General features: G+C 39.5%; 1 protein-coding gene across 16 annotated transcripts in view; it reads left to right on the forward strand.

The window, feature by feature from the left end:
* Positions 1-24127, forward strand: part of CELF2 (CUGBP Elav-like family member 2) — a 545552-nt gene extending 521425 nt beyond the window's left edge. For 8 of the 16 annotated variants that reach the window (XM_064421752.1, XM_064421753.1, XM_064421755.1 and 5 more), the window contains 4 exons: positions 1019-1150; positions 7812-8009; positions 10758-10901; positions 15662-24127. In XM_064421752.1, the coding sequence (XP_064277822.1) occupies positions 1019-1150; positions 7812-8009; positions 10758-10901; positions 15662-15789 (602 nt within the window). In that variant the 3' untranslated portion in view covers positions 15790-24127. The remainder of the gene's footprint in view (positions 1-1018; positions 1151-7811; positions 8010-10757; positions 10902-15661) is intronic. The other 8 variants (XM_064421747.1, XM_064421750.1, XM_064421745.1 and 5 more) reach the window with 5 other exon arrangements.
* The last annotated feature ends 1891 nt before the right edge of the window (positions 24128-26018 follow it).

Here is a 26018-nt window from a genome sequence, read left to right on the forward strand (position 1 = left end):
ATAATGCAACATTATAACAAGAAAAAAAAAAAAAGGAATTCTTTATGACTGATACATGAAAGTAGGGCTCAGGAGATGCACTAAAAACTTAATTGCTTCTGCAGCTTTTATGAGTGTGATTCATCTGGTATACCTTTACCTACCTGTGAGTTAAGTGTTTAATCTACACGGGTTATTGAAGGCACTTCTGTGAGACAGACAGGTATTTCAAGTTCACCCAACCTATCCCAAATGATGACTTTTTACTACTTTCTATGACAAGTGAGCCTCTTTCTCTCCCTAAACACATAATTTAGATGGATTCATCTCACCACCTTCATCATTCCCTTGACATTCTAGCATCAAGGACATTTTTTCCATCTTTTCCCCTCTGTCAGAGCTTTTGGGGATACATAAAGTATCATAGGGGTGCATATACCTGACTATCTATGTACAAAGGCCAGGATAAAAGCCTGCAATAACATACCTTTTGTATTTGCCTGGTCGTTCTTCTTGTTCTAATCTTCAGGTCTTTAAATGAAGTTTATACAGTGTCCTAGATCACAGTGTCTTCACTTAGAATAATTTAACTTACTCTAAGAACGTTTGGGGCCCAGAACAGTAATCTGTTGTATGACAAAATTACTGAGTAATTCTTGTTTGTGTAATGATGGACTTTGAGGTGTGTGGCAAAATCTCAAAAGCCTGGTTAGCTGATCAGCCTGGGTTGCTGGATTGATTGACAAACTTTTGAGAAAGTGTCTGATCCCAGACGTACTGGTTTGGTATTATATTTGCAAATAACAGAACTGAATTTTGTGACCTAGTATTTGCAGTTCTAGGCTCATCAACACTTCCCATGAACAATCACACTGTTAATGTGTTCAACAAAATTGGTCTCGTTGATCTCATTTTCTTTTTTCCTTCTCCTTGCAAGTAGCCCTGTTGTGCTGCTGTGTGTGATTGTAAGCTGCTCTGTGATCAAATAAAATAAACAAACTTAATTGTCTTAATTTTCCTTTGCTTTTTTTCCTTTCAGTGGCTGCATCAACTGCTAATTCCACAGCTGGTGCGGCCATGAATTCTTTGACTTCTCTGGGTACTCTCCAAGGACTGGCTGGAGCCACTGTTGGACTGAATAATATTAATGCACTAGCAGGTACCGTAAACAGTGAGTATTTATTGCTGTGGTGGACAGCCTTCCCCAATAATCACGCCACAAAAACTATCAATTGCAAAGTGATAATATGATTTTTAATCTCTACACCAATTAAGGGGGTGAAGTTGATTCAGTTCCATACTAGTACTACAACATATGTAGTTCTCTGGAGTCTTTTAGTTTCACACAGTTTGTTCTGCAAAGTGAATTTCCTTGTGTCCCTGCATAAAGACTCCTCTTCCTGCAGTACATGTGAAAGGTAAAAGAATTGTCACAAGGGATTTGGGTTTATCAAGGTTGTAGGAGAGGCTCCTTTTTCACTGAGGGAGTCTGACAAGAGGTGTATCACCCCAATATACAAAACCTCACTCAGAAATGTAGTGCCACAGAGGCAGTCCTTTAAAACATCTGTAAGAATTATGTAATTGACTTGAGAGCAACATGCTTTAAAAATGAAAGCAGGTCTTTTAATTGGCAAGTATAGGAGAAAGAGCAGTCAGTCACCTGTAATGCCAGAGCACACACACCTATCCTATGACACCTTAACAAACCCTGGCATCTCCAGCTAAGTAGATGCCAGTAGATGTTAGAGCATTCTTCTTTGTCCTTAGCCCTGATCAAGACTTTCTTGAAGAAGGAGGATTTTTTTTTAATTATTGTTTCTGCCATGATGACTTCACCTTTGCCTGTTACAGAAGAGATTTGCCCAGCTGCATTTTTCCCCCTCCCTCTTTTTTTTCTTTAGCTGCTGTTGCTCCTTGCATTTCCTTTTGCAATGCAAGGAATCTATTTGGTCATTGGCAGTCCATGACCCATCATAATGTACCCTCAGGAATGGATGTCCTCCTCAGTATCTCTTGCTCACTCTGATGCTCTGCATGATGTCCTTTCTGTCACTGTTACTTGGCTGCTCACCCAGTCTTTTTGTTCTGTGATCTCTGGTTGGTATTGTTGGGAGCTGGGAAGGAAGGGGGCTTATGGATGTCCATGTAGCAATGTTGAATGGTTGCATGGGGTCTCGTGTAAAACAGGACTTGCTTCTGGCAAGGACATGTGCATTTCACACCAAACAACCTCTTTGTAAATACAACTCAAGGACAACTTAAGAAAATTAGTATTAGGTCCCAAAATGGCAGATGTTAGTTTCCTTTCTTCTTATTCTGTTGGTGTTAAAGCAAGCCACTGGAAATGGCATGCATAGAAGGCTAACTCACCTTTTCTCTCGTCAGCTCTTGTAGTAAGAGAGCTACCCTGTCATGAGTAAGAAACAATTAAATGTCCTTTCTGATTACCAGTCATTGTGCTTCACTTGGTGTATAAAAAAATCACAATATCAAGAGCAAAATATGACATCCCACTACTTTCCCTAAGCAAGTACTAAGAACCAGGCACACTGGAGCACTCCAACATAATGTACCCCTTCATCAACACCTAGCAGGAGTGAATTCTGTGAGCTTATCGTGTGGGAACCCTTTTGTTGCACTCCTTTTAGCACTCCTTGCTAGGCTGCAAGCAAAGAGTTTACATTTTCTCAGCAAGTATTTTGAGGTGATGTGTGTGCAAACTTATCTGCATGTGTCATTTGAAGTAATAATGATGTATTCACAACCTGGTGCCAAATTTCAGTTTGTTTTAAGTCACCATTGCTTCCATGGACTTGTACTGAGAGGGACTGCGGTCCCAAATCTTCTTTGTGGATGTTTTTATGGATATGTGTATGGTGCTTACAAAATGTGTGTGGGTATGTCCGTCTATGTATATACATACTTGAGAGAGAGCTAAAGAGGGGAAACTGCTTCCCCCTGGCACAGCTCAGCATTAGGGCATTGTTTCCTTTAAAAGAGAATTTGATTATCACTCTCTGGTACTCATGGTGCTGATGATAGTGAAGCATTGCTCAAATTAGAATAACCTCCCCTGTCCATTTTAATGTGATGACCATGTCGGACTCAGTCATGCACACTCAAACCCACCTGGGAGATTGCCTTTGGGAAACCTCATGTTCAGTAAGTCTGATGTTCCACACTGACATGGCTTATACCAGGGTCATAAGCAAGCCCATAAAAAATATTCACTGGCCATGGACATTCCTGAATTAACTGTGAAGCAAATTGGAATTGAGTGACATGCTTCTAGCTGGGGAATTAGAAAATCCAAAGCACAAACCAAACAGAACTTAACCCAAAAATTAATCAGAAGGTGGCACTGGGCTTGGGCATTGATTTATATAGAGGTTTGAAGAGATGCTCTTCTGCCTAAGCCAAGTCCTGCCCTGCACGTGAGAATCACGTGGAGAATGTCTTCCACACTGGGCTCACTAGAAGATTTTATCTGTTTTCTCAGTCTTGTCTGGGTCTGTGAAAATAAGCTGTGCTATGGAGGCTGATAGTGCTGTCATTGTAGAGAGAAGCATTTTAAAAAGACATCTGGAGGCCTTAAATAAAGTGGAGTATGGTAAGTTTAGGTGTTTCCAAGGTTTTGGCAGCAGTTGTACCGAAGTGTGGGGATTTAGTCTTCCCTCAGTTATTCTTGAAGCAGCTAAAACTTTAAATGGCAAAACATTAGACTGCCTGCTTTGAGCATGTAAATGTAAGAATTCTAAGTACCAAAAATAATTATAAATTATGAGGAAAAAATACTAAAGAGGGAGGAAGAGAATTTTGCAATTAAGAAAAGACCATACTTTCAGAATACTGGACAGCTATGGCACAATATTTGTGTGTGCCCCCAGGGCAGTCACTTAGCCTTTTTGCCCCCTTATTTACATCTGTAAAACAGAGATAAAACTATTCATGACAGATTTGAAGGTGCTTGAAAAGCACTTTGTGAGACCTTTGGACTTGCCAAGCTTTGTTGCTTTTGTATTATGTAGAGAAACTCAGAAAAGTAGAAGGCCATAGATGAGAGGCTCCAAAAGGTTATTTCACAGAAGGGAGGAAGGGACCAGAGTTCAGTGTGTGACTGAGGTGCATTGGTAGAGATAATAAAGAGATGGCAGAGATGCGTAACAGCAGCTGGGCCTTGCAGATTTCATAAAAATGCAATAACAGAGAAGTGTTGGGTGCTTTCTGCAGCTGTGCTTTGCTCAGGAGGGAGGTGTGTGCCCCCCGTGGGCTGTGGCAGCAGTAGCTGTGCCCTTCCCAGGGGCAGTGCCGTGGGCTGGGTTGTCTGGCTGATGGCTGATCTGGATGGAAGTGCTATTGATTCCAGGGGAAAGGAGGGGGAGGATGCTGCCCATTGCAACACAAAGCATGTTTATCTAATAGGCCAATGACTCACGAAAGATAACATGGTATCCTAATGCTACCTCTGTTATCAAGTTATTTCAACGCTCTAATAAAAAGAGAGATACAAGCTGCTTTATCAGGAGCCTTTAGTTTAACCAGTGCTGTGCAAGCAGTGAGACAAACCTAAGCACAGAACAGCAGAGCAGGCAACAGTCAGCCTCAGGATCAAATTATTATTAGTAGTAATATTTAGTATATAATATATTGTATGTTGTACATTTATTATAAAAATTGTTATTGATATTGGTTTTGTTATTATTACTGTTATTATAATATTTTGAATGCCACTTTATTATTCCCACTCCCAAACTGGACAAGGGAGAGAAAATATAACAAAAGGTTTGTGAGTTGAGGTAAGGGCAGGGTGAGATCACTTACCAGGCAGAACAGTCCTGACTCAGGGAAATTAGTTTAATTTATTACCAATCAATTCAGAGTAAAATAATGAGAAATTAAGCCAAATCTTAAAAACACCTTCTCCCCACTCCTACCTTCCTCCCGGGCTTAGCCTTATTCCTGAATTCTCCACCTACTGTCCCCAGTGGTGCAGGAGGACAGGGAATGGGGGTTGCAGTCAGTTCATCACACATTGTTCCTGCAGCTCCTTCCTCCTCAGGGTTGGACTCCTCACACTGCTCCTCTGCTCCAGCATGGGGTCCCTCCCACAGGAGAGAGCTCTTCACCTGCTCCTTCAGTGTGGGTCCCTTTCCACAGGCTGCAGCACCCCACAAATTGCTCCAGTGTGGGTCTGTTCCATGGCATTTCCCTTCAGGAACAGTTCCAGACTGGGTCCCCCATGGTGTCACAAGTATTGACAGCAAACCTACTCCAGTACAATCCTCTCCACAGATCCTACCAGGAGCACTGCCTTCCTGTGGGGTCACAGCCTTCTTTGGGCATCCACTGCTCTGGTGTGGGCTCCTCCATGGGCTGCAGGTGGGTCTCTGCCCCCCATGGACCCCCAGGTGGGTCTCTGCCCCCCATGGACCCCCAGGTGGATCTCTGCTCCCCCATGGACCCCCAGGTGGATCTCTGCCCCTCATGGACCCCCACATGCTGCAGGGCACAGCTGCCTCACCGTGGGCTGCACCAGGGGCTGCAGGGGAATGTCAGCTCCAGTGCCTGGAGCAGCTCCTGCCCCTCCTTCTCCATCAGCCTTGAAGGGCTGTTTCTCTCACACATTCTCTCTCCAGCTGCAGTCACCATTGCACAGGGTTTTTTCTCCTCCTTTACCAAGATACCTCAGAGGTGTCTCTGATGGGCTCAGCCTTGGCCATTGGCAGGTCCATCTTGGACCCATCTGGCATTGGCTCTGTAGGATGTAGGGGAGGATTCCAGCAGCTTCTCAGAGAAACCACCCCTTTATCCTCCCCACTACCACCCAAACCCAATACAGTTTTATAACTGGAACCATTATACAAGAAATACCCAGGTCTGTTGAGCTCTGACAGGGATTTTTTGTTCGAAGCCGTGGCAGCCAGTACCTCCCATCAGGGTACAGTGATGCTCTGAAGTGGGGTGGAGGGGAAAGAGAAGTCTTCAAAGTGAGACATTTTATTAAGGAAAGGCTAAGAATATCACATCTCTGTCAAGTGTTTAGTCACACAAATTATAGTAAGATCAAAAGGTATAATTTATGCAGTACAATTCTCTTAATTGGCACAGAGTCTGGTGGAGCCAAAAAGGTGCCACTTGAGCAATTGTCCTGATTATTGGAGACTCATAGGAATATGCTTTTCAAATCTGCATAAGAGGCAGAAGGATGCTGGGGTCAGCATCTTTATCCTCCTCTGTCAATGCTGGGTAATTCCCTGCAGTATTCTTCCTGTATCTAAATTATACATGTGATAAGGTTTCTTCCATCTTCCTTGAAGATTGTTTCCCAGTCTAATAGACTTAATTATTAATTTACTATAAAGTGTCCTCTGCTTAATTTCCCCACTTTTCCCCAATTTACATACCAACCCTTATTATGGCTCTGAAATTAAGCCCCTTCCTTCTTTTTACTGTTCCTCTCTTTGGGATCTTAATATGGCACCACCAGTCACATCTTCACCCACCATTTTACCAATCAAAACATTAGACAATGTCTAAGAAATGATTGCTGGTGATTCTGGGTGCCCCCTACCATTTTTCTAGTGACTGATCTTCTGTACCTCTATGGGCCTGTTAAGCTCTCTAAGTTGTTTGTGAGCTGTTCACCTAGAAACTGGGGAGCTGGGATGGCTAATTGTGCAGAAAACATGCTCTGACTCTCAGTCCTGATGGGCTCTCAGTTGCTCAGGTTGACACAGGCTGGGTGTGTGGAAGATGAGCAGGGCTCTGAACCCTGCCATGCTTTCAACTTCCAACAGCAAATTCACTTTTTCTGGAATTGCTGAAAGACATGCTAGCAGTGTTAACTTCAACATAACTCATTTTGGAGTCATGCTGAGCAGTAGAAGCAGAGGAGGGAAGCTGTAGCTCAGGAGTTTGTCCACCATCAAATCAGAGTAGTACAACTCCTTATGCAGCCCACACTGTTTGCACGGATGAGGGATGTCATTTTCTGCACAGCTAGCAATCCCATCTGAAATTTCCTCTTTAGCAGCCATCCCAGTTAAATTACTCTGTTACTTATCAGGATGTGGAATTGCTGTAAGTTAAAAAAAAAGTGACTCGGCTTCCCTTGTGAAGAAAAACATTGCTAGAAATAAATGCTTTTGTTTCTTCATGAAAGATGCCTAGTCTGGACGAAGTATTTTTAGTCACTCTGGGTGTGTTGGTGTTCATCTTTTGTGGAGTGACTGGAGTAACTAGAGGAGGAAGGTGGAAGCAAAGAGCATCACAGTGCATCTTTCTACCACAAGCCTAAGGGACAAAGCCTGTAATTGTATAGAGAGTTATAATAGAATCATTTAGATTGAAAAAGACTTGTTTTTAAATGCAGTTAATCGGGGTTCTCTGCTTACTCTGCATAAGCAGAACACTTCTGATCTGGTGTTGTCATGGCTGTTGCTGAAGACCCTGGTCAGAGAGAGTGGGTTTCCTCACAGATTGCTTTTTCCACAGACAAGGACACAGGTCAAACAGGTCCCACACTGCCAGCCTCAGACACCACAGCAGAAGCACAGGTGTCAAGGAGGACGAGCAGAGAGGCTCTCAGGAGCACGGAGCTGTAGTACTTGCCAGTAGCAGGCTGCATGCGAGTCCATTTGACTGTGCAACCCTTGTGCTGAAGTGATCCTGATGCCAAAGTCGTGTTTCTTTGTCCTCAGTCCCATTTGGTGACGTGCCGAGCTGCATGCACTGCTGTCGTCGTCAGTGTCGTATAATACCAACGACTTTCGGAAAGCACTAATGAACAAGTGCAATTTCTTTTCTCTATTGTTGGGTTTTTTGTAAAGTTGCTCAAATGCTCTCAGGTATGGCGGCCCTGAACGGAGGACTCGGCGCAACAGGCCTGACGAACGGCACGGCCGGCACGATGGACGCGCTCACCCAGGCCTACTCAGGAATCCAGCAGTACGCGGCCGCCGCGCTGCCCACCCTCTACAGCCAGAGCCTGCTGCAGCAGCAGAGCGCCGCGGGCAGCCAGAAGGAAGGTAAGTGCCCGCACCAGCACACCCGGCCCAAGCGGTGCCACGCGGCTTTTTCCTCGTGGAGGCTTCGCGGAAGGCCTCAGGCAGTCTAATCTGTGATTTCTTCTTCCTCCAGTTTTCTCCTGCTTGCCACTGTCACCTTTTTTGATGTCTAATGTGTTTCACTTTTCAGCCATCTGTCCTTCGAGTTATGCTTTGCCACCCATCCCTTCCTTATATAAAAGCATTTACCAACTACCATATAAAAAGGCGCCGCTAACAAAAATCATCCCTCTGTGGATGCAGTTTTGTCTTCTGGTTTCCATTTTCTGTCATAGTGGAGTTAATCTGATTAAGGTTTTGAGCTAATGACAAGATCCGTTTTCACTCTGAGTGGTTCTTTGCTTAATTGTGGGTCTTGTGAGGAAGCAGCTAAGTGAATGATTGCCCCCCTCTCCCCACACCGACAGCAAATAAACCTCAGGAAGTTATTGCTAAGAATAAATGAATACTAATTACAAGGTGTTTAGGAAAATGAGGCTACCCTTTTCCCCTCTTCCGTTCCCCTTCATGCTTCCCAGGCATTTTCAGGGGGGTTGTTTCTGTTTTCATTGCTTTCTCCTGTCCTAATTTCCAGCTAATTCTGCAAAGACAGGAAAATACTGCATGCTTTCTAAGACTGTGTCTATGTTGTCACTACTGCTCTTGCCAAGGATAAGCTTTGGAAATAAACCTAGTATAATATCCTCAAGAGAAATCTTTTTTATCCTCTTTTGAAATAGTATTTTGTACTGTTATGGGATGTGTTTCCTAGGAAGACAAATTTGGCATTCCCCCAGCTGGTTATTGTATAGGGACACTGGAGTTAAAATGTATATTTTTCTCTCAAGTCTTTCCTTCATTTGCTGCTAAAAGCTTGAATTACTTAAAATGAAAGGGGATTTTTAAATCTTTTTTTCCATCATTTTTGTTTTCGTCATTCATCTTTCACCTCAGGCCCTTTGGTCAGTGACAATAGACTATTTGACACCAGAAAAAATTGTTTATTTCATGTTATTGCAAGATACATAGTCAAGGAAAGCTTGATTTTTTTTCTAGCTATTTTAATTTTTCTCTGTTCAGAAATATTCAAATCAATTTTAGGCTTAGTTTTTATTTTTATGAATTGCCAGCATCCTTTTTAAAACACGGTGTTTTTGTTATATATCTTGCATCTAGTAGTAGGTGGTTAAGTTCAAGTGAGTGAATTGCACTGCTGAATACTGTCAACAATGTTTTGTCTCTTGCCATGATTTCTGATGGAAGAGTCTGGAGTGGTTGAGGATAAACAAGTACCAGACAAAAATGCTATATAAATATTAAATGCTGAAACACAGTGAACTGCCTCGTGCATATGCTCTTAAAATCATTTAGCAATTTTTTTCCCTACTATTTTAAAGAACATTATTTGCTGGGAATGATAGTTTACTTCTGACAAGAAGAAAAACTTCCAAGTGACAAGTTTATTTCATCTTTTTTTTTTTTTTTCCTGCCTCCCCAGAATTTTTTTTTTATCTAATTCATTTATCTCCCTTTGGGCAAGTTTTGCTACCTTTTCCTTTAGGCTGAGAGAGAGCAGCCAGCCTGATTCTGTGTGGGAGAGGTGAGGCTCTGTGGCTCTGTTGCAGAAGGAACTCTGTAAATCTCACGAGCACTTTCCTCTTCAGAAAACCAAGGACATCACATCTGAGGCACATTTAGGTTCCATTAAGCAAGGGAATATATAATCAGGCTATTCTAGGTGTGGTTTTAGCAGAAATGTTTGCTCCCTTTGTGTACCACTAAGGCTGCTGGAGCCTGGATGGAGGCCACGCCTGGCTCCATCATGTACCACACTCTTCCTGGCATCCATTGCTTGTTTCCAGTGTGTTAATATTGAGCTAGGAGAAAAAAAATAACCTATCAGTACTAAGATTAATGTTTTAACCTACACCTTAAATAATACCTTTCTCAAATCTTGTCTGTAAGGAAAGTATTCAAAACACCTTTGAGTTTACATCTTTCTTTGCAAACTGAACTAAGTCTAAAGGCACTTAATTGCAACCCAACTACTTAATTTTGAACTTCTTTAAAAGACTTGCTTTACAAAGCTTCTTCCAGGAGACAGATCTTTGTGTGGGGGATTTATATTTTAAAAAAAAATCATCTTTAAATGAGTCAGTACAAATTTAATTTTGAATGTCTTTTTCTCACTGACTTTTAAGACCCAAGGTGTGCTTCTCCTTACTATTTTTATTCCTATCTGCACCATTTTCTTGCCCTTTGAGTTTAAATCTGAGGTACTCAAATCTGAGCTCACCTGCTTCCATTTCCATGAGTTCCTGCAACTGGAATTAAACTGACAAACCCATGCAGGTGTAGGAAGCAGCAGAGGACTCCTTGTGCAGTTCTTGGGGCATTTTGAGAGCCAATACATTCTGTACCTGTTTTCCTAACCTTAATTATATTGAAAGACACTCATGTAAATTGAAGAAAGGGGATGAATTTAACTACTTCTGTAGTAGAGTTATGAAATAAACACTTTTCAAAGTAAACACTTTTCAAGATGGGATGCTCTCAAGAGCTGCATTTCAGCTGTGCTCTTTTGATGATCCACTTACTTTTGTTCCTTCAGAAAGTGAAATGCTTTCTGACCATCAGCTTCAGTAAGTATTATGGAAAAACAGATTAAATGTTGCACTTGTAATAGCTGTTTTCATACTTCTTTTTTTTATTTATTTTATTTTCCTAAAGGTCCAGAAGGGGCAAACCTCTTTATTTACCACCTCCCCCAGGAGTTTGGAGACCAGGACATTCTGCAGATGTTCATGCCTTTTGGAAATGTTATCTCTGCTAAAGTCTTCATTGACAAACAGACCAATTTGAGCAAGTGCTTTGGTATGTCAAATTTAATAAATCCAACAGTAAAAGCCACATGCACTATACTGAAAAGGGGCCAGGAAAGAAAATTAACAGCAATGTGAGAAATGTCATACTGGAAAATCATTCCAAAAATAATAGACCGTTAATCCTCAAATGAGCAGGAAGATGCAAAGACAAACTACTTCTAACTAAAAAATGGATATGAAAAAAACAATAATAATCTTCCAGTCTGACATCTCGCATGAATGTGTCAAGTACATGAAACTAATTACACCCTATGTGGGGGAATGTCATTTAGTATACTATTAAATTGCCTTATTATGGATACCTAATTATTCTCTATTGTATAGCTGAGCCACTTAAAAAAGCTCTATGTTTAACCCATTGCTTCTACATTACAGGAATTTCTTTCTTCTGAATTAAGTACCAGATTTTGCAATTAGTGGCTGAATGGTGTGTACATGTGGTTCAGAATATTCTGCAGACAGCTGATGTCTAGCTGTGCAGCTCTAGCTGGTGTGGGTGGCTTCCAGTGTGTTATGGAAGGTGGCATCTCCCTTACCTTAGGGCAGGGATGAAGAGAGCCTCACAAGATCAGTGTCAAGTTTCCCAGAGAATACTTTGAGCTGTCAGAAAATTAGATCACAGCAGAGGAGGAGATGATGTGTTGGTATAAAAATAGTTTTAGGGCTGATTAGGAGGGCTGATGTCTTTGGAATAGCAGAGATGCACCAGTTCAGTGCTTTGATGGAGTGGAGCAGAGAATGTCAGTGTGTGGTAAACTTTTGGAGTTAATAATTATGGTCTTACACAAGACACAGTGAGGATTTAGAAGGAGAAAGGAATCTCTTAGACATGAGTTTTGTAAGTGTTGATATAAAATACTGGAATTTTCTTTAAAGTGGCAATTCTTTCCCAGAGTAAAGGAATGCACCTGTATATATGACAAAAAAGGAATGGACAGTACACTCGGAAAGTTGATTCAGTTCACAAAAAGAGTGTGACATTCATTCTGCATTTTCCCACAGTTTTTCAGTTCATTTTTGAAGCATTCACCTGTTTAGGCTTTACAAAAAATTATTCATATCTAGACCAGTATAGTCCAGCCTGTGTCTGCAATGGGTTAAAGCAATCCCTGAGGCTCTTGCAAATTTGAAAAGTGGAATTGAAAAGGACTCCCCATTGATCTAGAGCCAGTTCTGTTAGTATGTTGGGGTTTACAAAATCATTGTTGAGGTCTCCAGGAATCTTGATGAAAACACAAATCAAGCTATGTTAATCAAAATGCAGCAATTGTGGTGACTGCTGAAAGAATGTAAATCAGTTTGGGCAGGTGGCTCAATTCATCAGATCGTTTCCCATACTTGCTTTTTGTGCATTTTCTTTTACTCTTTGATTACCTTCTTACACATTTTCCTGGGTTTGTGGGACACAATTGTCTAACTTAGTGATGCACCAAAGTTATCTTCTTTAAGGGAAAATGGAGGTGTCAACACCCAACGGATGGAGGAATCCTCTGTCTCTTTGGTTTTAGGCAGCTTTCACTGATTTCCATTTCTCAGTCTTCCTTCCCAGATACTCTGCCACCAGGGAGGGAGCTCTGCTTTAGAAACAAAAAGCAAAAGTGGCAGATGAAGCTGAGTTTTCTGATTCAGTGTGTGACTACTTGGTGATGCTGCAAATCACAGGCAAAGTCAGAATTAGACCTGCTAGCTTAATGTAGTGGCATAGTCATCATGTACCTCCTCAGCTTTATTAGCAAGAATTGTCTAATTTTTGGTTTGGTCCAATACTTGTGTTTCAAAAAGTTTTTTGGGGTTTTTTTCCCTGTTCTCCCACCCAAAACTATGACAATAGTGCTACTGAAGAACCCATTTCTCTGCTGAATCATTAATGGTCATTGCGCTTGGTACAGTTTGGGTTTGGGTTTTTTATTTGTTGGTCTGGTTTGATCATTTTGCTCCTAGAAATAGTAATTGTAATTGTAATAATTTGCACGTGCTTAGGGCTTCCTACTCTGGAGTTTCCAATCTCCTGCCCAAAGGAGCAGGAAGTCAAATTACAGATAAGAACAGGCTGGACATCCAAAAGGTGTAAAGATTGTCCAAATCTGTCTGGCAGAAATGGGAAGGTTCATTCTGAATGAGTGATAGACAGTGATGAATCTTTATGTAAAACTGCTTCACAAAACAAAAAATTTCTTTTCTGTGCAGGAAAAGGACTTAGGCATATTTTCTTTTCTTGTCCAACCCAAAATGAATGCTCAAAGGATTAAATGGTGGTGAGGATGACAGGACAGTGTGTTTACACCTGGAAGTGCTCTTCCATGAGTTCTCACAGGCTACACAGGCTTTACTTGATTCAGCAGACAAAGGGTTTCACTCTTCCAGCTTATCTCTTGCCTTTCATAAATGTTACAATAAGAAAAATGAGATATGTAAGTAAGGCAGAGGAGGGGGAACCCCGTTACATCAATGCAGAAATGCAGTCAGCCTTATAGCAAAATTGTTACTTGAATGGTGAAAATTATTTATCCTGATTATAGAGCTACCCAAAGACCTAAAACAAAAATCAGAATTGTCATGACAGGGACTTTGACAATTAATAAGAAATGTCATTCCCACTACATATAACCTATGGTTTAAAATTCAGACAAAAAGTGATGAATGGGTGCAATCAGAAAAATACAAATAAAGGGAAGGAATTCCAGATTCCTCAGTAAGCTTTGTGAATGAAGGTTCTCAATAAGGAAGAAGATGTGAGTGTAACAAGCTAATGCAGGTATTGCATTCTGTGTAGAGAGACAAATTGTGAATCCAAATAAGAATTGAATGATAGGAGCTGATGCCAGCAATGTGCTTCCTTCTCTTCATTCACCATCCACAGATGCCAAGTGACTAGTTTAGATCACTTGCTTACTTTCCAGGTGGATAAAACTAGGTATGAAGGAAAGGAACAGTGATGATAAGTTCATAGCAGTAATATGCACTTAAGAGAATAAAGTGAAGGTCGGGAGAGCTGTAGAGGGAAATGCTGAATTGTCAAGGTAGGTAGGAGTAGCTACACCTCAGCTGTGGAGCATCTGCCTGGACAGTGCTACAGCTGCCTCCCAACTCCTGCTAGTTCCCTTTGCTATCCCTGAGGCAATCCAAGAGCTGATGGAGGGAGACACAGGATGTAGAGCTAAGATAATGATTGGAGTCATGTGAACAGACATGGTCTCCTAGAACCAAATAGGGGAATGGAAGAAAGGAAGAGAGTGATGAAGCTCCTCAGGATTTGGCAATAAATTTAAGAGGGAATGATCTCAGGGGGAAAGTGAGGAGGTGGCAAGATTTACTAAAACCAAGGAAAGTATGGAAGAACATTTATTATTCCTTAAGGAAGTAACAAATAATCAACCACAGGACAATATGGATAGAGCATATTGGCTTTGGCCAGGAGAAGGTCTGCAGAGAGGTAGTTTTGAGTGGAAGGAACAGAAGATAGCCTGAGCTGTCAGACACTTAAATAATTTGGTGAAGCTGATTTAAGGTGAAGCCACGGGATGATCTATGAAGGAGAACAGCTGGACAAGGATACCTTGAGAAGGGGGGAAGATTTTACGCAGTGGGGAAAGCATAATAGCACTCTGACTCTGCAGTTGGAAGACAGCAGCAGTGCAAGAGCCATAAAAGGATAGGTTAAAGTAAAAAGAGGTTATGAATCCAAGAAGTACACAGACACTAAGCACAAATGAATGAAGCTGGTTGAGGAAAGAGAGACATTGAGAAGCCCATGTGTTAAGAAAAAGTGTGTGGCATCCCTGCTTTAGGAGAGTGAGGGATATATGTTAAGGCAAATTCAAGTGGAAAGAAGAGGGAGCATTTCAAAGCAGATGCACAGCAGCAGGCTGAGTGCAGTAATAATTAGCCCAAGCTGAGGCAGAGCAGCAGTTAGGTGAGCTTTGCAATTACAAGTGGGAGGCCCAGATATGAAAATGAACTTTGAGCTTCCAGAATCAGGGAGATTTGAATATATTATGAACAGAACATTTTCTGTCTCCCAGGGAAAAGAAATCTGAGCCAGGCCAGCCATTCTGAATTACCCAAGCAAGCATTATCCTCCTAGTTAGTGCTCACATGTGAGGAGCAGATCTTGGAGTTCTCATCAAACCCTACCATTGTCTTTATGATGCTGCTTAATTCTGATGTTTGCATACCCCTTTGGGGACCAAGAGACTAAATTAACTAACATTAAGGTACCCTGAGATCCTGAACTGGAAGGAGCTGTAAAATTACAAAATATTAATATTGCAACTGTCCTAGCTGAGCCCAAGGAGATGAGTATTCCACAGCACACATGAACTCACACTCAGGTGTGCCAGTGGGTTTAGGCAGTTTGGGGGTTGATTCTGGAACCAGGCTTGCTGTTTCAGCTTCCCTTTTGCAGACTGGCCTAAATAGCACTTCCTGATAGACTGGGAGGTATGTAGATACTACACTGAAAAACATTATCTTCAGTCTCTAAGGTAGGTATATAAATAACAACATGGAAACTGCATTGCACCAAAATTGGCCAACTGCATCCCAGCTAGTAAAGAAATATGTAGGTAAAGAGGAAGGCAAAAGGAAACAGGAGAGGAAATGGGATATGAAATGTGATCAAAGAACTAATTGAAAGCCAGGTGAATGTGTCAAATAAATAGCAGTCATGAAATTCTAACAAAATGCCTTGTGACATTTGTGCTAACCTAGAGCTGACTTTCTCTCCCGCCTGTGTTCTGTGTCCCGCAGGTTTTGTTAGCTATGACAATCCGGTCTCTGCACAAGCTGCTATCCAGGCTATGAACGGCTTTCAGATTGGCATGAAACGCTTGAAGGTTCAGCTGAAACGCTCCAAAAATGACAGCAAACCTTACTGATCTTAACCCCAGATGCTTACTGCTCTTATTTTAGCTTTCTTAGGGTAAGTCCCATGAGCAAACCTGTCCTCTGCAGGGGGCTTAAGAAAGAACATAGAGCCAACCTTCACCAAGGGACAGTTATTTTTACAGTTACCACTTCCATCTCCCCACTTGTCCTTACTGCACTTGGCTCCCATTTCCTCGCCAAGTAATTACTGAGTTGTGTTACTGTATTTTGTTTTGCAGCATAATTTATCTCCTTTTCGAAACAAAAATAAACGTCTTGAAATTCCAAACAGCACACACACACAGACACAAAAAAATGTGCAATTTAACTCTGTGAACCCTGGTGCCATTAGCACACAATAAAAGTTGTTTTCTATGGATGGATCGTATTTTACCAGGGTGGCACCAGCAGTTTATAGGTTAAACAAATGGCCTCATGCCAGTTGAAGCACTTATTTTGCAACAAAAATTGAAATAAGTCTTTCCACTACATCAACTTGTTTTTTGAGAAGATCTGATTTTTTTTTCGGTTCAAATCAACGTATTGTTATATATTAGTCTGATTTTACACTGGTCGTCTTTATATTTCATTTTTTTTAAGTTCTTGTTTTTTTGGAAAGGATTAATGTAAAAAAGATTTAGAGATCTGTTTCTAAAGCTACAGGGTTTAAAATAAAAAAAAATAAAATAAAATGAGTGACAATACTTGATGTTTCTTGAGAGATAAATTTAATAATAATAAAAAAAGAAAGCCACAGGCCTGTAAATTTTATTTGTAAAAAGCATTTCTATTTTTATACAAAATTTTTACTGCCTCAGAAATAATGGAATTTATTTATTGCCTATTGTTAACTTATTGGATACCTAAAGAGCAGCTCTCTATGCTAGCTAGATCCTTTGAAGTAGTCTCTAGAGTAATTGTGCCAAGAATGGGCGCTTTTTCACTGTTGAACCCTCCACCCTTTGCAGTTCATGCTTTTATCCTCTTGTTTGTATTTGTCTGGTTATTTTGTTCGTAGTTTCCATTACCTAGTTTAAAGTTCAGTTGTCTGACCCTTTCCCCCACCCCTCTCCCTGTACCTTTCTGTTACATTTGTAGAAACTGGTTCTTTCCTCTCTTTTCTCCCCAAAGAGGAATCCATTCTCTCTGACTCCTTTCAGATGGATTCTTTTGGGGTTCCATTGTGTTCTTGTTGACAAGTATTGTAAGTTAATGCAAATTATGTGAACAGCTCGTAGGCTCTACTGATAAAAGATTTGCATTAGTTTTCTCCTGCACCCATAAAAGTGATTTTGTTTGTGCTGCATAGATTCTGTGTAACTTTTTTTCCTCTTCCTTGTTTTTTCCCTAGACATCTCCATGCCCGTTAGCCCATCGTTTGCCTAGCATGTCCCTGTGGCGTCTCAAAAAAAAAAAAGTTTCATCGTCCCGTCATTGTTTCTGATGTCTTTCTGACCTCACATCATATTTGGTTCTCCTACTGACCTAGTTTGACCTTTGAAATTTGCATGTGACCTCATCTAGCTATGAATTCTGGGAAGTCAATGTGAAAAAACATTGCTGCATTCATGCAAGACTGAAATTTATTATTAGATAAATTAATGATAGGATTTAAAAACAACCTGTGGCAAAATGTTTTTTCTTTCTTTCCTTTTTTTTCAGTTTTGTTTTCTGGTTTTCTTCTTTCCTTGGAGTTTTTGTTTCGTTTTGTTTGGGTTTTTTTGTTTTGGGTTTTTTTCTTGGTTGATTTTTGGTTTTGTTTTTTTTTTTTTCATTTCGTAAAAAAAAAATAAAAAAAAAAACAGACTTGAAAGTATTATACAGGGATTGGCATTCTGCCTGGTCACTGGTGACAATAGCAATATGTGTCCAGAGGCACAGAATGTTGGTTTCTAACAGACTACTTCCAAAACAGTTTGAGAAATAAAACTGTCTGATTTTAAGTCTCTAGAGGTCTGTAATAGTTTTTACATTTTTCAGGCAGTGTAAAGTTTTTTGATAAGGCCATTTTAGGTGGCTCACTTTCTCATTAAAGTATATATATAGAACCACTTTTTGTAGATTAGTATAAGAAAATATTTACCCTGTTTTAGGGCAAATGCTACCTACTTGTGTCACCTTTTGCTGAACTGACTCACAGTTAGACAATCCATGGTTTAATGCACATGAAATTACCTATATTTTATACTGTTTCAATGTACAGAAGAAAGGTTACTGTAAAATGTGTTACGTTGGTGCTTCTGTGAATTAAGTTGTGGTTTCATCATGAGTCTTATGGTCTTAAGTGTTCTATGTTTATAAAAAGACAAGTTTAAAATTGGTTTACTTGAACAACAAGAACAAAAAGAAGATTCAAAAAAAACACAAAAAAAAGTTGTTTGCTTAAAAAAAATAATTTCATGTGAAAATGAAAAAATATTCCAGAATAAGTTTGTGTTGGCTTGTGACGCATTGATGTCATTTTTTTATTGTGAACAATTTAGGTGTGTTTGTGTTCAGCAAAATGTGATCAGTTTTTCTTTTAAAGAAAAAAAAATCAGTGAAACTATAGTGCCAAATTCCAAAGGTACTTTCTTCCTAGAGCTTCAGTGTGTTTCTTGTGTGAAGTAATTTGATAACATGGGTATTTTATTATGTGTTTTGTATAAATCCCTAATATTTAAAGAAAAAAAGAGGTTAAAAAGTTTGTTAACTTGCTATCCTGTGGTCTTGTTGCCTGAAATTGTTATTGTTTGTTATTTCTCTTTGATGTTTTTTGTAAAACATTGTATAAGTGCCCATGTTTCACTTTTTTAACCACTCTGCACACATCAATGCTGTGAAAGCAAACCTCACTATGTATTTTCTTCATATTGTATGGAAACCTCTAAGGTGAGAAAGTTTTGAACTTTTAACCCTTTCCACCCAGAGCTGTCTTGAGTGTTAATACCTTTTATACATTCACCATTTTGCTGTTTATTTTTATATATATATCTATATCTATAAATATATATATACTTAGTTTTTTGTGGTTTATTTAATACATGGTTGAAATCAGAACAATGCACAGGGCAGATCTGAAGGACAAAAATATTTTACTGCTGTCTAAATTTCTTCTGTATCTATAACTAAAATTATTTAAAACAGTAATTAACTTGTGGTTTTCCTTTTTAGATTTTGGGGATTTTGTCTTTTCTTAAAGAGCTTTTAATATGCTGCTGGAATATGCTATTCAGTATTAATAAAATAAAAGAAAAAGAAAACAATTCTTTAATTATCTATTGTGTGAGCCACTCCCAACCAGGAGCGGTCAATCCACCATTTGAAAACCTTGAGGAATTAAAAAAAAAAAAGAATAATAATATTTTTGTAATTTAAATAAATGAACTTTTGCTTAAATCAGATGCACTAAATCTTCCTGGGTGAAAATTCAGTGTGCACTGCAGTTAAACTACTTTTTATGGATAAAGTTTACATACACTGTAATGTTTGGTGTTATTTGCCATTATTTGTCACGGCAATATATTGGCTTACTCCTGCAGACACTCGTACAGAGAGGAGTAACTTTACTCGTGCCCGTGGTCCATGGGAATATCTGTGTGACTGATGTGGGTGTTTGCTGGAGGAAGCTCTTTGTAAGGAGCCAGAAAAGAGATGCTGGTAGCCCTTTTCACTGCCTTGTAAGTCTGATTGGGTTGCGTTCCTACCGCACAAACAGTGACCAACAACCAAATTCGGTTCTTTGCCACCGGTTCAGCAAATTCATTGCCAATCCAATGTGTGTGAGCAGCAGTACCTGCTACAGGTCATAAAGTGCCATAACTTCTTCCACCTCCTAGTTCTATCTGGTTATATCTGAAGCCACCTAAAATTAAAAACGAAGCCCTATACGAGCAACATCAGCTGGTGCACTCTTGTCTCTCATCCCCAACTTAAATGCTTCTTTATGTAGAGCCCTGGGATGGAAAGGACTAGCCTCTAGTGATGCAAAAAAAGTTTCCTTCTTATAGCACATGCACTTATAAATAAATGATCTATACTTTTCTCACGTTTTTACTACTGCTGGGGCCTTCCTACACCCTTTGAGGGCTATTTTGTACTACTTGCAGCAATTGTGCGTATTCAAAGTATCATCTCACGTACGTTATATTATATATATGTACATATATATATATATATAATATGAGATCATCATTTGGACTGTTTAGAGACTGTTTCACTAATTTTTCTCATTGTACCCACCGTCTAAATTTCCAAAGCTTTTGTAGATGCCCTGGTGTGTCCTGTGGGTTTTCCAGTCCGGTTAGAGCGGTGATGCCTCTGGTCCTTGGGCGGTGCAACTCAGCATCAGGCTGCCCTGAATTACTCCACAGGACATTGGCTTAGCAGTGGGAGACAAGGAATGTTTCTGTACTTCCAGGCAACTGAGATGAGTAATTGCTTAGAAAAGTGTCCATCTCTGAAAAAAAACAAAAAAATTAAAAATTCAAAAATAAAAAATAAAATTCAAATACAAAACCAAAAACCCAAACGTACACCTCCTGGGAGGCAAATTATCTACCAGTTCTCTTTCAAAATAATGAAAGGAAAAAGCTGCAAGGGTGCAAGGGCCTAATAAGAGAGGAAGTAAAACAAGGGAAATTGCTTTACAAAATTCTAATCAAAAGACTAGACTAGTTGTTTTATCAAACAAATTAGCTAATTGCAATGAAATGGCAGTCCTCAAAGGAGTAACAAGTTCATCTTTCTTTCACCATAGGGGTTACAGTTCCTTGGCTTGTGCTACTCTGGAATCATTTTACTGTTTCTGTTTTTATTATCTTAAGTGCTAATTAACAAAAGGAAAAAAATATCCTGTAGTTTCATTACCTTTTTGGATAATGTCATACAAAAAGAAAAAAAAAAACAAACCTATGTATTTGTGTTTTTTTCGTGCTGTGGGAATTGTTGTTTGTAGATTAATAATACTATCATTTTGTTTAGAATTACAAACTAGTTTTTAAGTATTGTCTGAGAAAAGCCAAAGTTAATGCAATCTAGTGGAAACTGTAAGACCATTTGAGTATTGTTTCTGTTTTATTGATGCATTTGGATTTTGTTGTTTGATGGAATTTGAGCCAAAAAAAAAAAAAGAACAAAAAAAAGGCAAAAAAAAAAAGCAGGCTTTCCTATTTCTACAACTTGATTGTACTTATGCATTTTGTACCAGTGGAACTTTTTATACTGGAGATTAAAAAACAAATGGAAATTTTTGTGGCTTACTCTCGTGGGCCCCCTCGATCATGACTGATTTTCAAGTTTGATTTCTGGACGGTAGAAAGAGAGTTGGTTTTGTTTCGAGAATTCAAAACTTTGGCTTGATTTCTTTTTTTCCCTTTGCTTATATCTAGTGTTTAGAATTTTGTCTTAACAAAAGCGGTAAGTTTCACTTTTTATTCTGTATCGTGCAGTTACACAATAAGGTAATTAGAATTAGGAGTACTCGGTCACTTTGCGTGGATAAATGTATTAGTTAAAACGTTAGGGGTTTGCTTTTTTGCTGTTTAGATCAGAGTTTTTTCTGATTCTTCTGTCCTCATTGTGAACATAACCGTGTAGTTGAAACAGTCAGACTTATTTTTGTAACGTATGTTATTGTGTGATGCAGTTTTTTGCTTCTGTCTCCAATATTAAACCATTTTCCTAATACTTGTCTCTCTACTTTGTGTGTTGTATTGTTGGTGGTCATTCTGTGTTGGTAATACATCTGCACACCTCACTGTTTCACGTGCCTGTTTTTTTTTTTTTTCTCTATTTGTTGGTTGTGTACAAAAGATACAGTCGATTCCACCTAAGTGAATAGCTGATTGGGGGGCAAAAGAGGATTTGTACATTTTAGACATGTTCTGGTTTCTTTGATTTTTTTTTTTTTCTCTTTTCCTCCCCCTAGTCATGCCTTATCACTTGGATAATCTCTTGGAGCAGGAAGCATTTTAAATGAGTTTCCTGCAAAGTCCTATTGAAGGTAGCTTTTGTTAGCCTTCAAACTGCAAAACCTTCTGCACACAAACACACAGAAGACACCTGAAAAGAATTTTTTTTTTTTTTTTTTGCTGTGGCATTTCAGTCAGTCTGGAAAATGTGGATTATGGAGATCATTTCTTCCTAGTTGTTAAAAAAAAAATACTCTGCCACTACATTGCAGAAGCATATGAAACATTCAAGAAAAGGAGGATATAGCCTTGGGATTTTTTCCAAACTGCACAGTAATCTGATGGCATATGGCGTTAGTCAAACTCTCCCTAGAAACTAATCATGTCTTAACTAGGGCTGGGAGAGCCTGCAAAATCTTACCAGGTGATCAAGCTTGTTATGTGCAGTTGTACATATAATACTTTAAAAAATATAACAAAATCCAAGTGAGCACAGGAAGACTTTCTACTAAAGCCAGTGGAAGAAAAAAAAAATTAAAAAAAGGAGAAATAAATTATGGAAAAAAGATCCCCTGATGTTCCAATGGGTGATAGTTTTGCTGTGGGCTTACAAAGCAGTTTCTCAGCATTGCCTGATAGTATTACACAAATCTCAAAAGGGACTAAAGAAATACCATAGCACTTTTTTTCTCATTATTTTTTACACTTGGCTCTTAGCTTTTTTATTCTTTCCTTTCCTATAATTTTTTCCTCCTCACAAGATTCTCTCTGCTCTTCCCCAATGGTGTCTACCATGATGAAATAAAAGCTGCAAAAGAAAAATCCATGTTGTTCTGGTTTACAGAAAATCTCTTCTCTCCTCTGATCACAGATACAAACCTTACAATTTGGAGAGGGGGGGAGAAAAAAACACAAAACAAAACCAACCAAACCAAACCCAAGGAGGAGAGAGAAGCACTGGTGAGTGCTCTCTGGAATTCAAGCCATACGCCCCCATCCCTTTCCTTTGTCCCACTTTCTGTGATGCTCAGGAATCGAAGACCACTTAAAAGTGCTCTTATGAGACCCAAACGACACTCCTCCCTCTTGTCTCCTCTCCCCTGGTCTTTCTGGCGCTCTGGCTTTGGCTCACACACACACACAGCCCCATCAATACCGTCCAACAAGGTCCTGGCGCACTGGGTGTATCCGTGTGGTGTCAGCAGCAACGTTGGTTCCTGCGTTTGGAAGACTTTTGAAATTTTCTGCTGGCTTGTGAGTTGGCCTGGTTGTTACTGCTCGATCTATTTTTCTGATTTTTTTTTCCTTTTTTTCACTTTTCTGTTTCCACGAGAAGCAAACACGTGATGAGTCTGGAGCCCCCAGCGAGCTCCAGTGCCATCCCGCAGGGTCTGTTATCAGAGGTCAGGGGTCCAAGCAGCTCTAGGTTTAACCTAAAACCACAGGAGCCTGTAGCAGACAGCCCAGGCAGGAAAGCAGAACCTGATGGTCAGACTATATCCTGGGTCTTTGACACCTCTAGAGTTTATGATCTCGATTTGGATAATTTTGACACCAGTGGATTCAGTTAAGTAAGTCTTGACTTGCATGATGGATAAATCAGAATTGCTCTCTGGGTTTTTTTAGCTTGCTGTGGATGTTTTATTTTTTTTTTCTTTTCTCTTTTTTTCCTCCAAACTTGGTCTTAGGAAAGAAACTAGAGCTTGTGAAGGGTCTTTTCTTCCAAAAATACAACTGAAAATAAAAGACTTGTACTGCAGTTAGGTTTCTTTTAAATACTCAGGGCTGAAAGATACAGGGTTTTCTTTCTTTCTTCTTTTTTTTTTTTTTAATTTCAACAATGGGGGAAAAATGAGTTCCTTAAAGCAATGCAGCTGAACAGTTTGTCCTGCTTAAACACATGCTTTTAATTTCAATTATGTAAGGCACCTTGCAGTGTTAGCAAAATGTCTCTTTGTTAGCTATATGTGTATCGCCATGGGAAATTACCAAACTGTCACAAGACTCGCTGATTAAAGAATAGCCTGCCAGAGTGTGTGTGCCTTTGCCCAGTGTGACTCTTAGGTATTAGGCTAAGGAAAACAGTTTAACAAAATGTAGTGTGAATCATTCCTGATAAGTGAATAAAGCATTGTGACCAAGCAATCAGATTATTCACTTATCAGGAATCGACTGTACTGATAGTTTGCCTGATCGTTTTTGTTCCTCATCTCTGTTGTAGTTTCACTACTTTGCTGTGTTCTGTTTTTTCTCTCATGCTCTTAGTAAAATCACTGGGAATATCCCTTCGTGTGATCATGAAACGTGCTACTGAGTAACAAATAAAAAAAAATTTAAATATAAAAATGATATCTTAACAAAATCTATGCACTTGCTATCAGGAACACAATACTGGATGTGTCTTATATATATTGAACTATAATAGTATTCGATTTCTTAAATAAAGCTTAAGAAAGGATTCTGTTGTCTGTAAAATTTTATGAGCATTAAATGGAACAAAAAAATGTTTCTAGGATTGGGCGCTTTTTGTTATATGAAATCTTCCTGGGTATATGGTCTTTAACCATGCCTAGGCAAATGTTAACTAATTCACTTGATATTTCATTAATAATGGAGACTTTGAAAATTAGGCTTACTGAAATCTGTGGGGAGAAAAAGTCTTGCCATTCAGTGACTTGCAGCAAAAGATTCTAAGATACAGAAATTTTGATCTCTTTCTCTATTTGAAGAAGCAAATATGTTTGGTTTTGTACTAAAATCAAAAAATGGCTAAAATATGTGAATGAGAAAATGCTATAAAACAATACAATACTGTACTTTTTGGTATATGACTTTTTTTCCTCCTGATTCTAGGTAGGTTTAGAGTTAAAAAATGAAAGCCCATATGCTCAAAATTCCACAGATTCCACCCTGGAGGTCAAGGCATCTTTTTGGGGAAGATCCATGGCTTACTGTACGTTTCCTGTATTGAGCCTTCTCTTAAAAAAAACCAAAAACATTTTCACATCAAAACCCACTAATTAAATGGGAATTGAATAGGTAAAACTGTTGAGTACACTGATAAAAATTATTCCTTCAATGGCTGTATATTTGCCACAAAATTGTAGATTTTAAACAATTGATTTTTATGGAAATGGCCATAATTCTTGTATTTATCAATCTTCAATAATGTCAGCCTTTGGCAGAAAGATCCAGGAGAATGAGGGGAGGGGAGGGAGAGGGGTTGCTTTCTTTTTTTCTTTTGAACTGCATTACTGCCTCACTTTTCATATGCCATTATATTATCTGAAAAAAAAATTAAATTGTGGAAATCTATCTGCTGCTTGTATCCTTCTATTCATGCATATTTAGTAAACATTACTGAGCTCAACATCCAGTGGCCAGATGCATCAGCCTTGTAAGCCAAAAGCACTGCTCCACCAGAGAGGTCACAGGGTAGATTTGTCTTGGTGGGCAGCAGGATGGTCCTGTCCATCCCACATCAGCACAGAGCTCAGCGGGGAACCCTGCCCTGGTTTTCAAGGGCTGCTGACGTAACACAAATATTAAATAATCACAATTATTAGCTCATATTTGTATTCCCTCTGATTTTCCTCATTAGCAGACTTTCTTCTTTTTTTTTTTTTTTTCCATTAAAGGGAACTGGAAAGTTGCAGTCATTTTCTGAATCATTTGCCCCTGTTGATAACCTAATTGTTTTACATGAATGCTAATATTTCCCTCTCACACATTTATATCTATCAGCTAAATCAGCAGTAAAGTAAACTCTTCTGGGATACATTCCTATATCAATTAGCAAGGATTTATGCTCCAAAGAACCATTAGCATTAATGGGAGTGTGCTCTTTAGCATAAACAATTGGCAATAGGTCTGGTGGACTTTATTTCATAAACAAAGGAGCATTTGAATCTTAGAGACTTGTTTCCTCAAGATGGCACTTCAGGGAGCGATGTCCCAGCCTCCCCGGCTGCTCTGGGGACATCTCGCTCACAGGACATGCATAAATTCCTGAGTTGCCAGCAAAAGGAGACAGCGTCAGTTTGGAAGGTGGGCTGACTTCTGGCACAAAGTTTTTCTGGCGTTTTCCCTTCTGAAAACCTGTCTGAGAACACACCAGGCAAGATTTTCAGCATTGTCTCCTGTCCCTCCGACCAGCAGCTGAGAAACTTCGCTCTGAGCGTTGTGTAGCTTCACTCCTGAGCCTCAGGATGGAGACCACAGAGGGGAGGGAGGGAATTTGGAAAGATGCAGGAGGAAGAGCAGAGATGAAGCCCTGTAGGAAAGACACTGGTGGGTCCATCAGCCCCTTCAGCTGTCAGCCTCACTGCACCATGGCTTTCAGTCTTGGC

The sequence above is a fragment of the Passer domesticus genome, chromosome 5, assembly GCF_036417665.1.
Source record: "Passer domesticus isolate bPasDom1 chromosome 5, bPasDom1.hap1, whole genome shotgun sequence".
Classification (NCBI taxonomy): Eukaryota; Metazoa; Chordata; class Aves; order Passeriformes; family Passeridae; genus Passer; species Passer domesticus.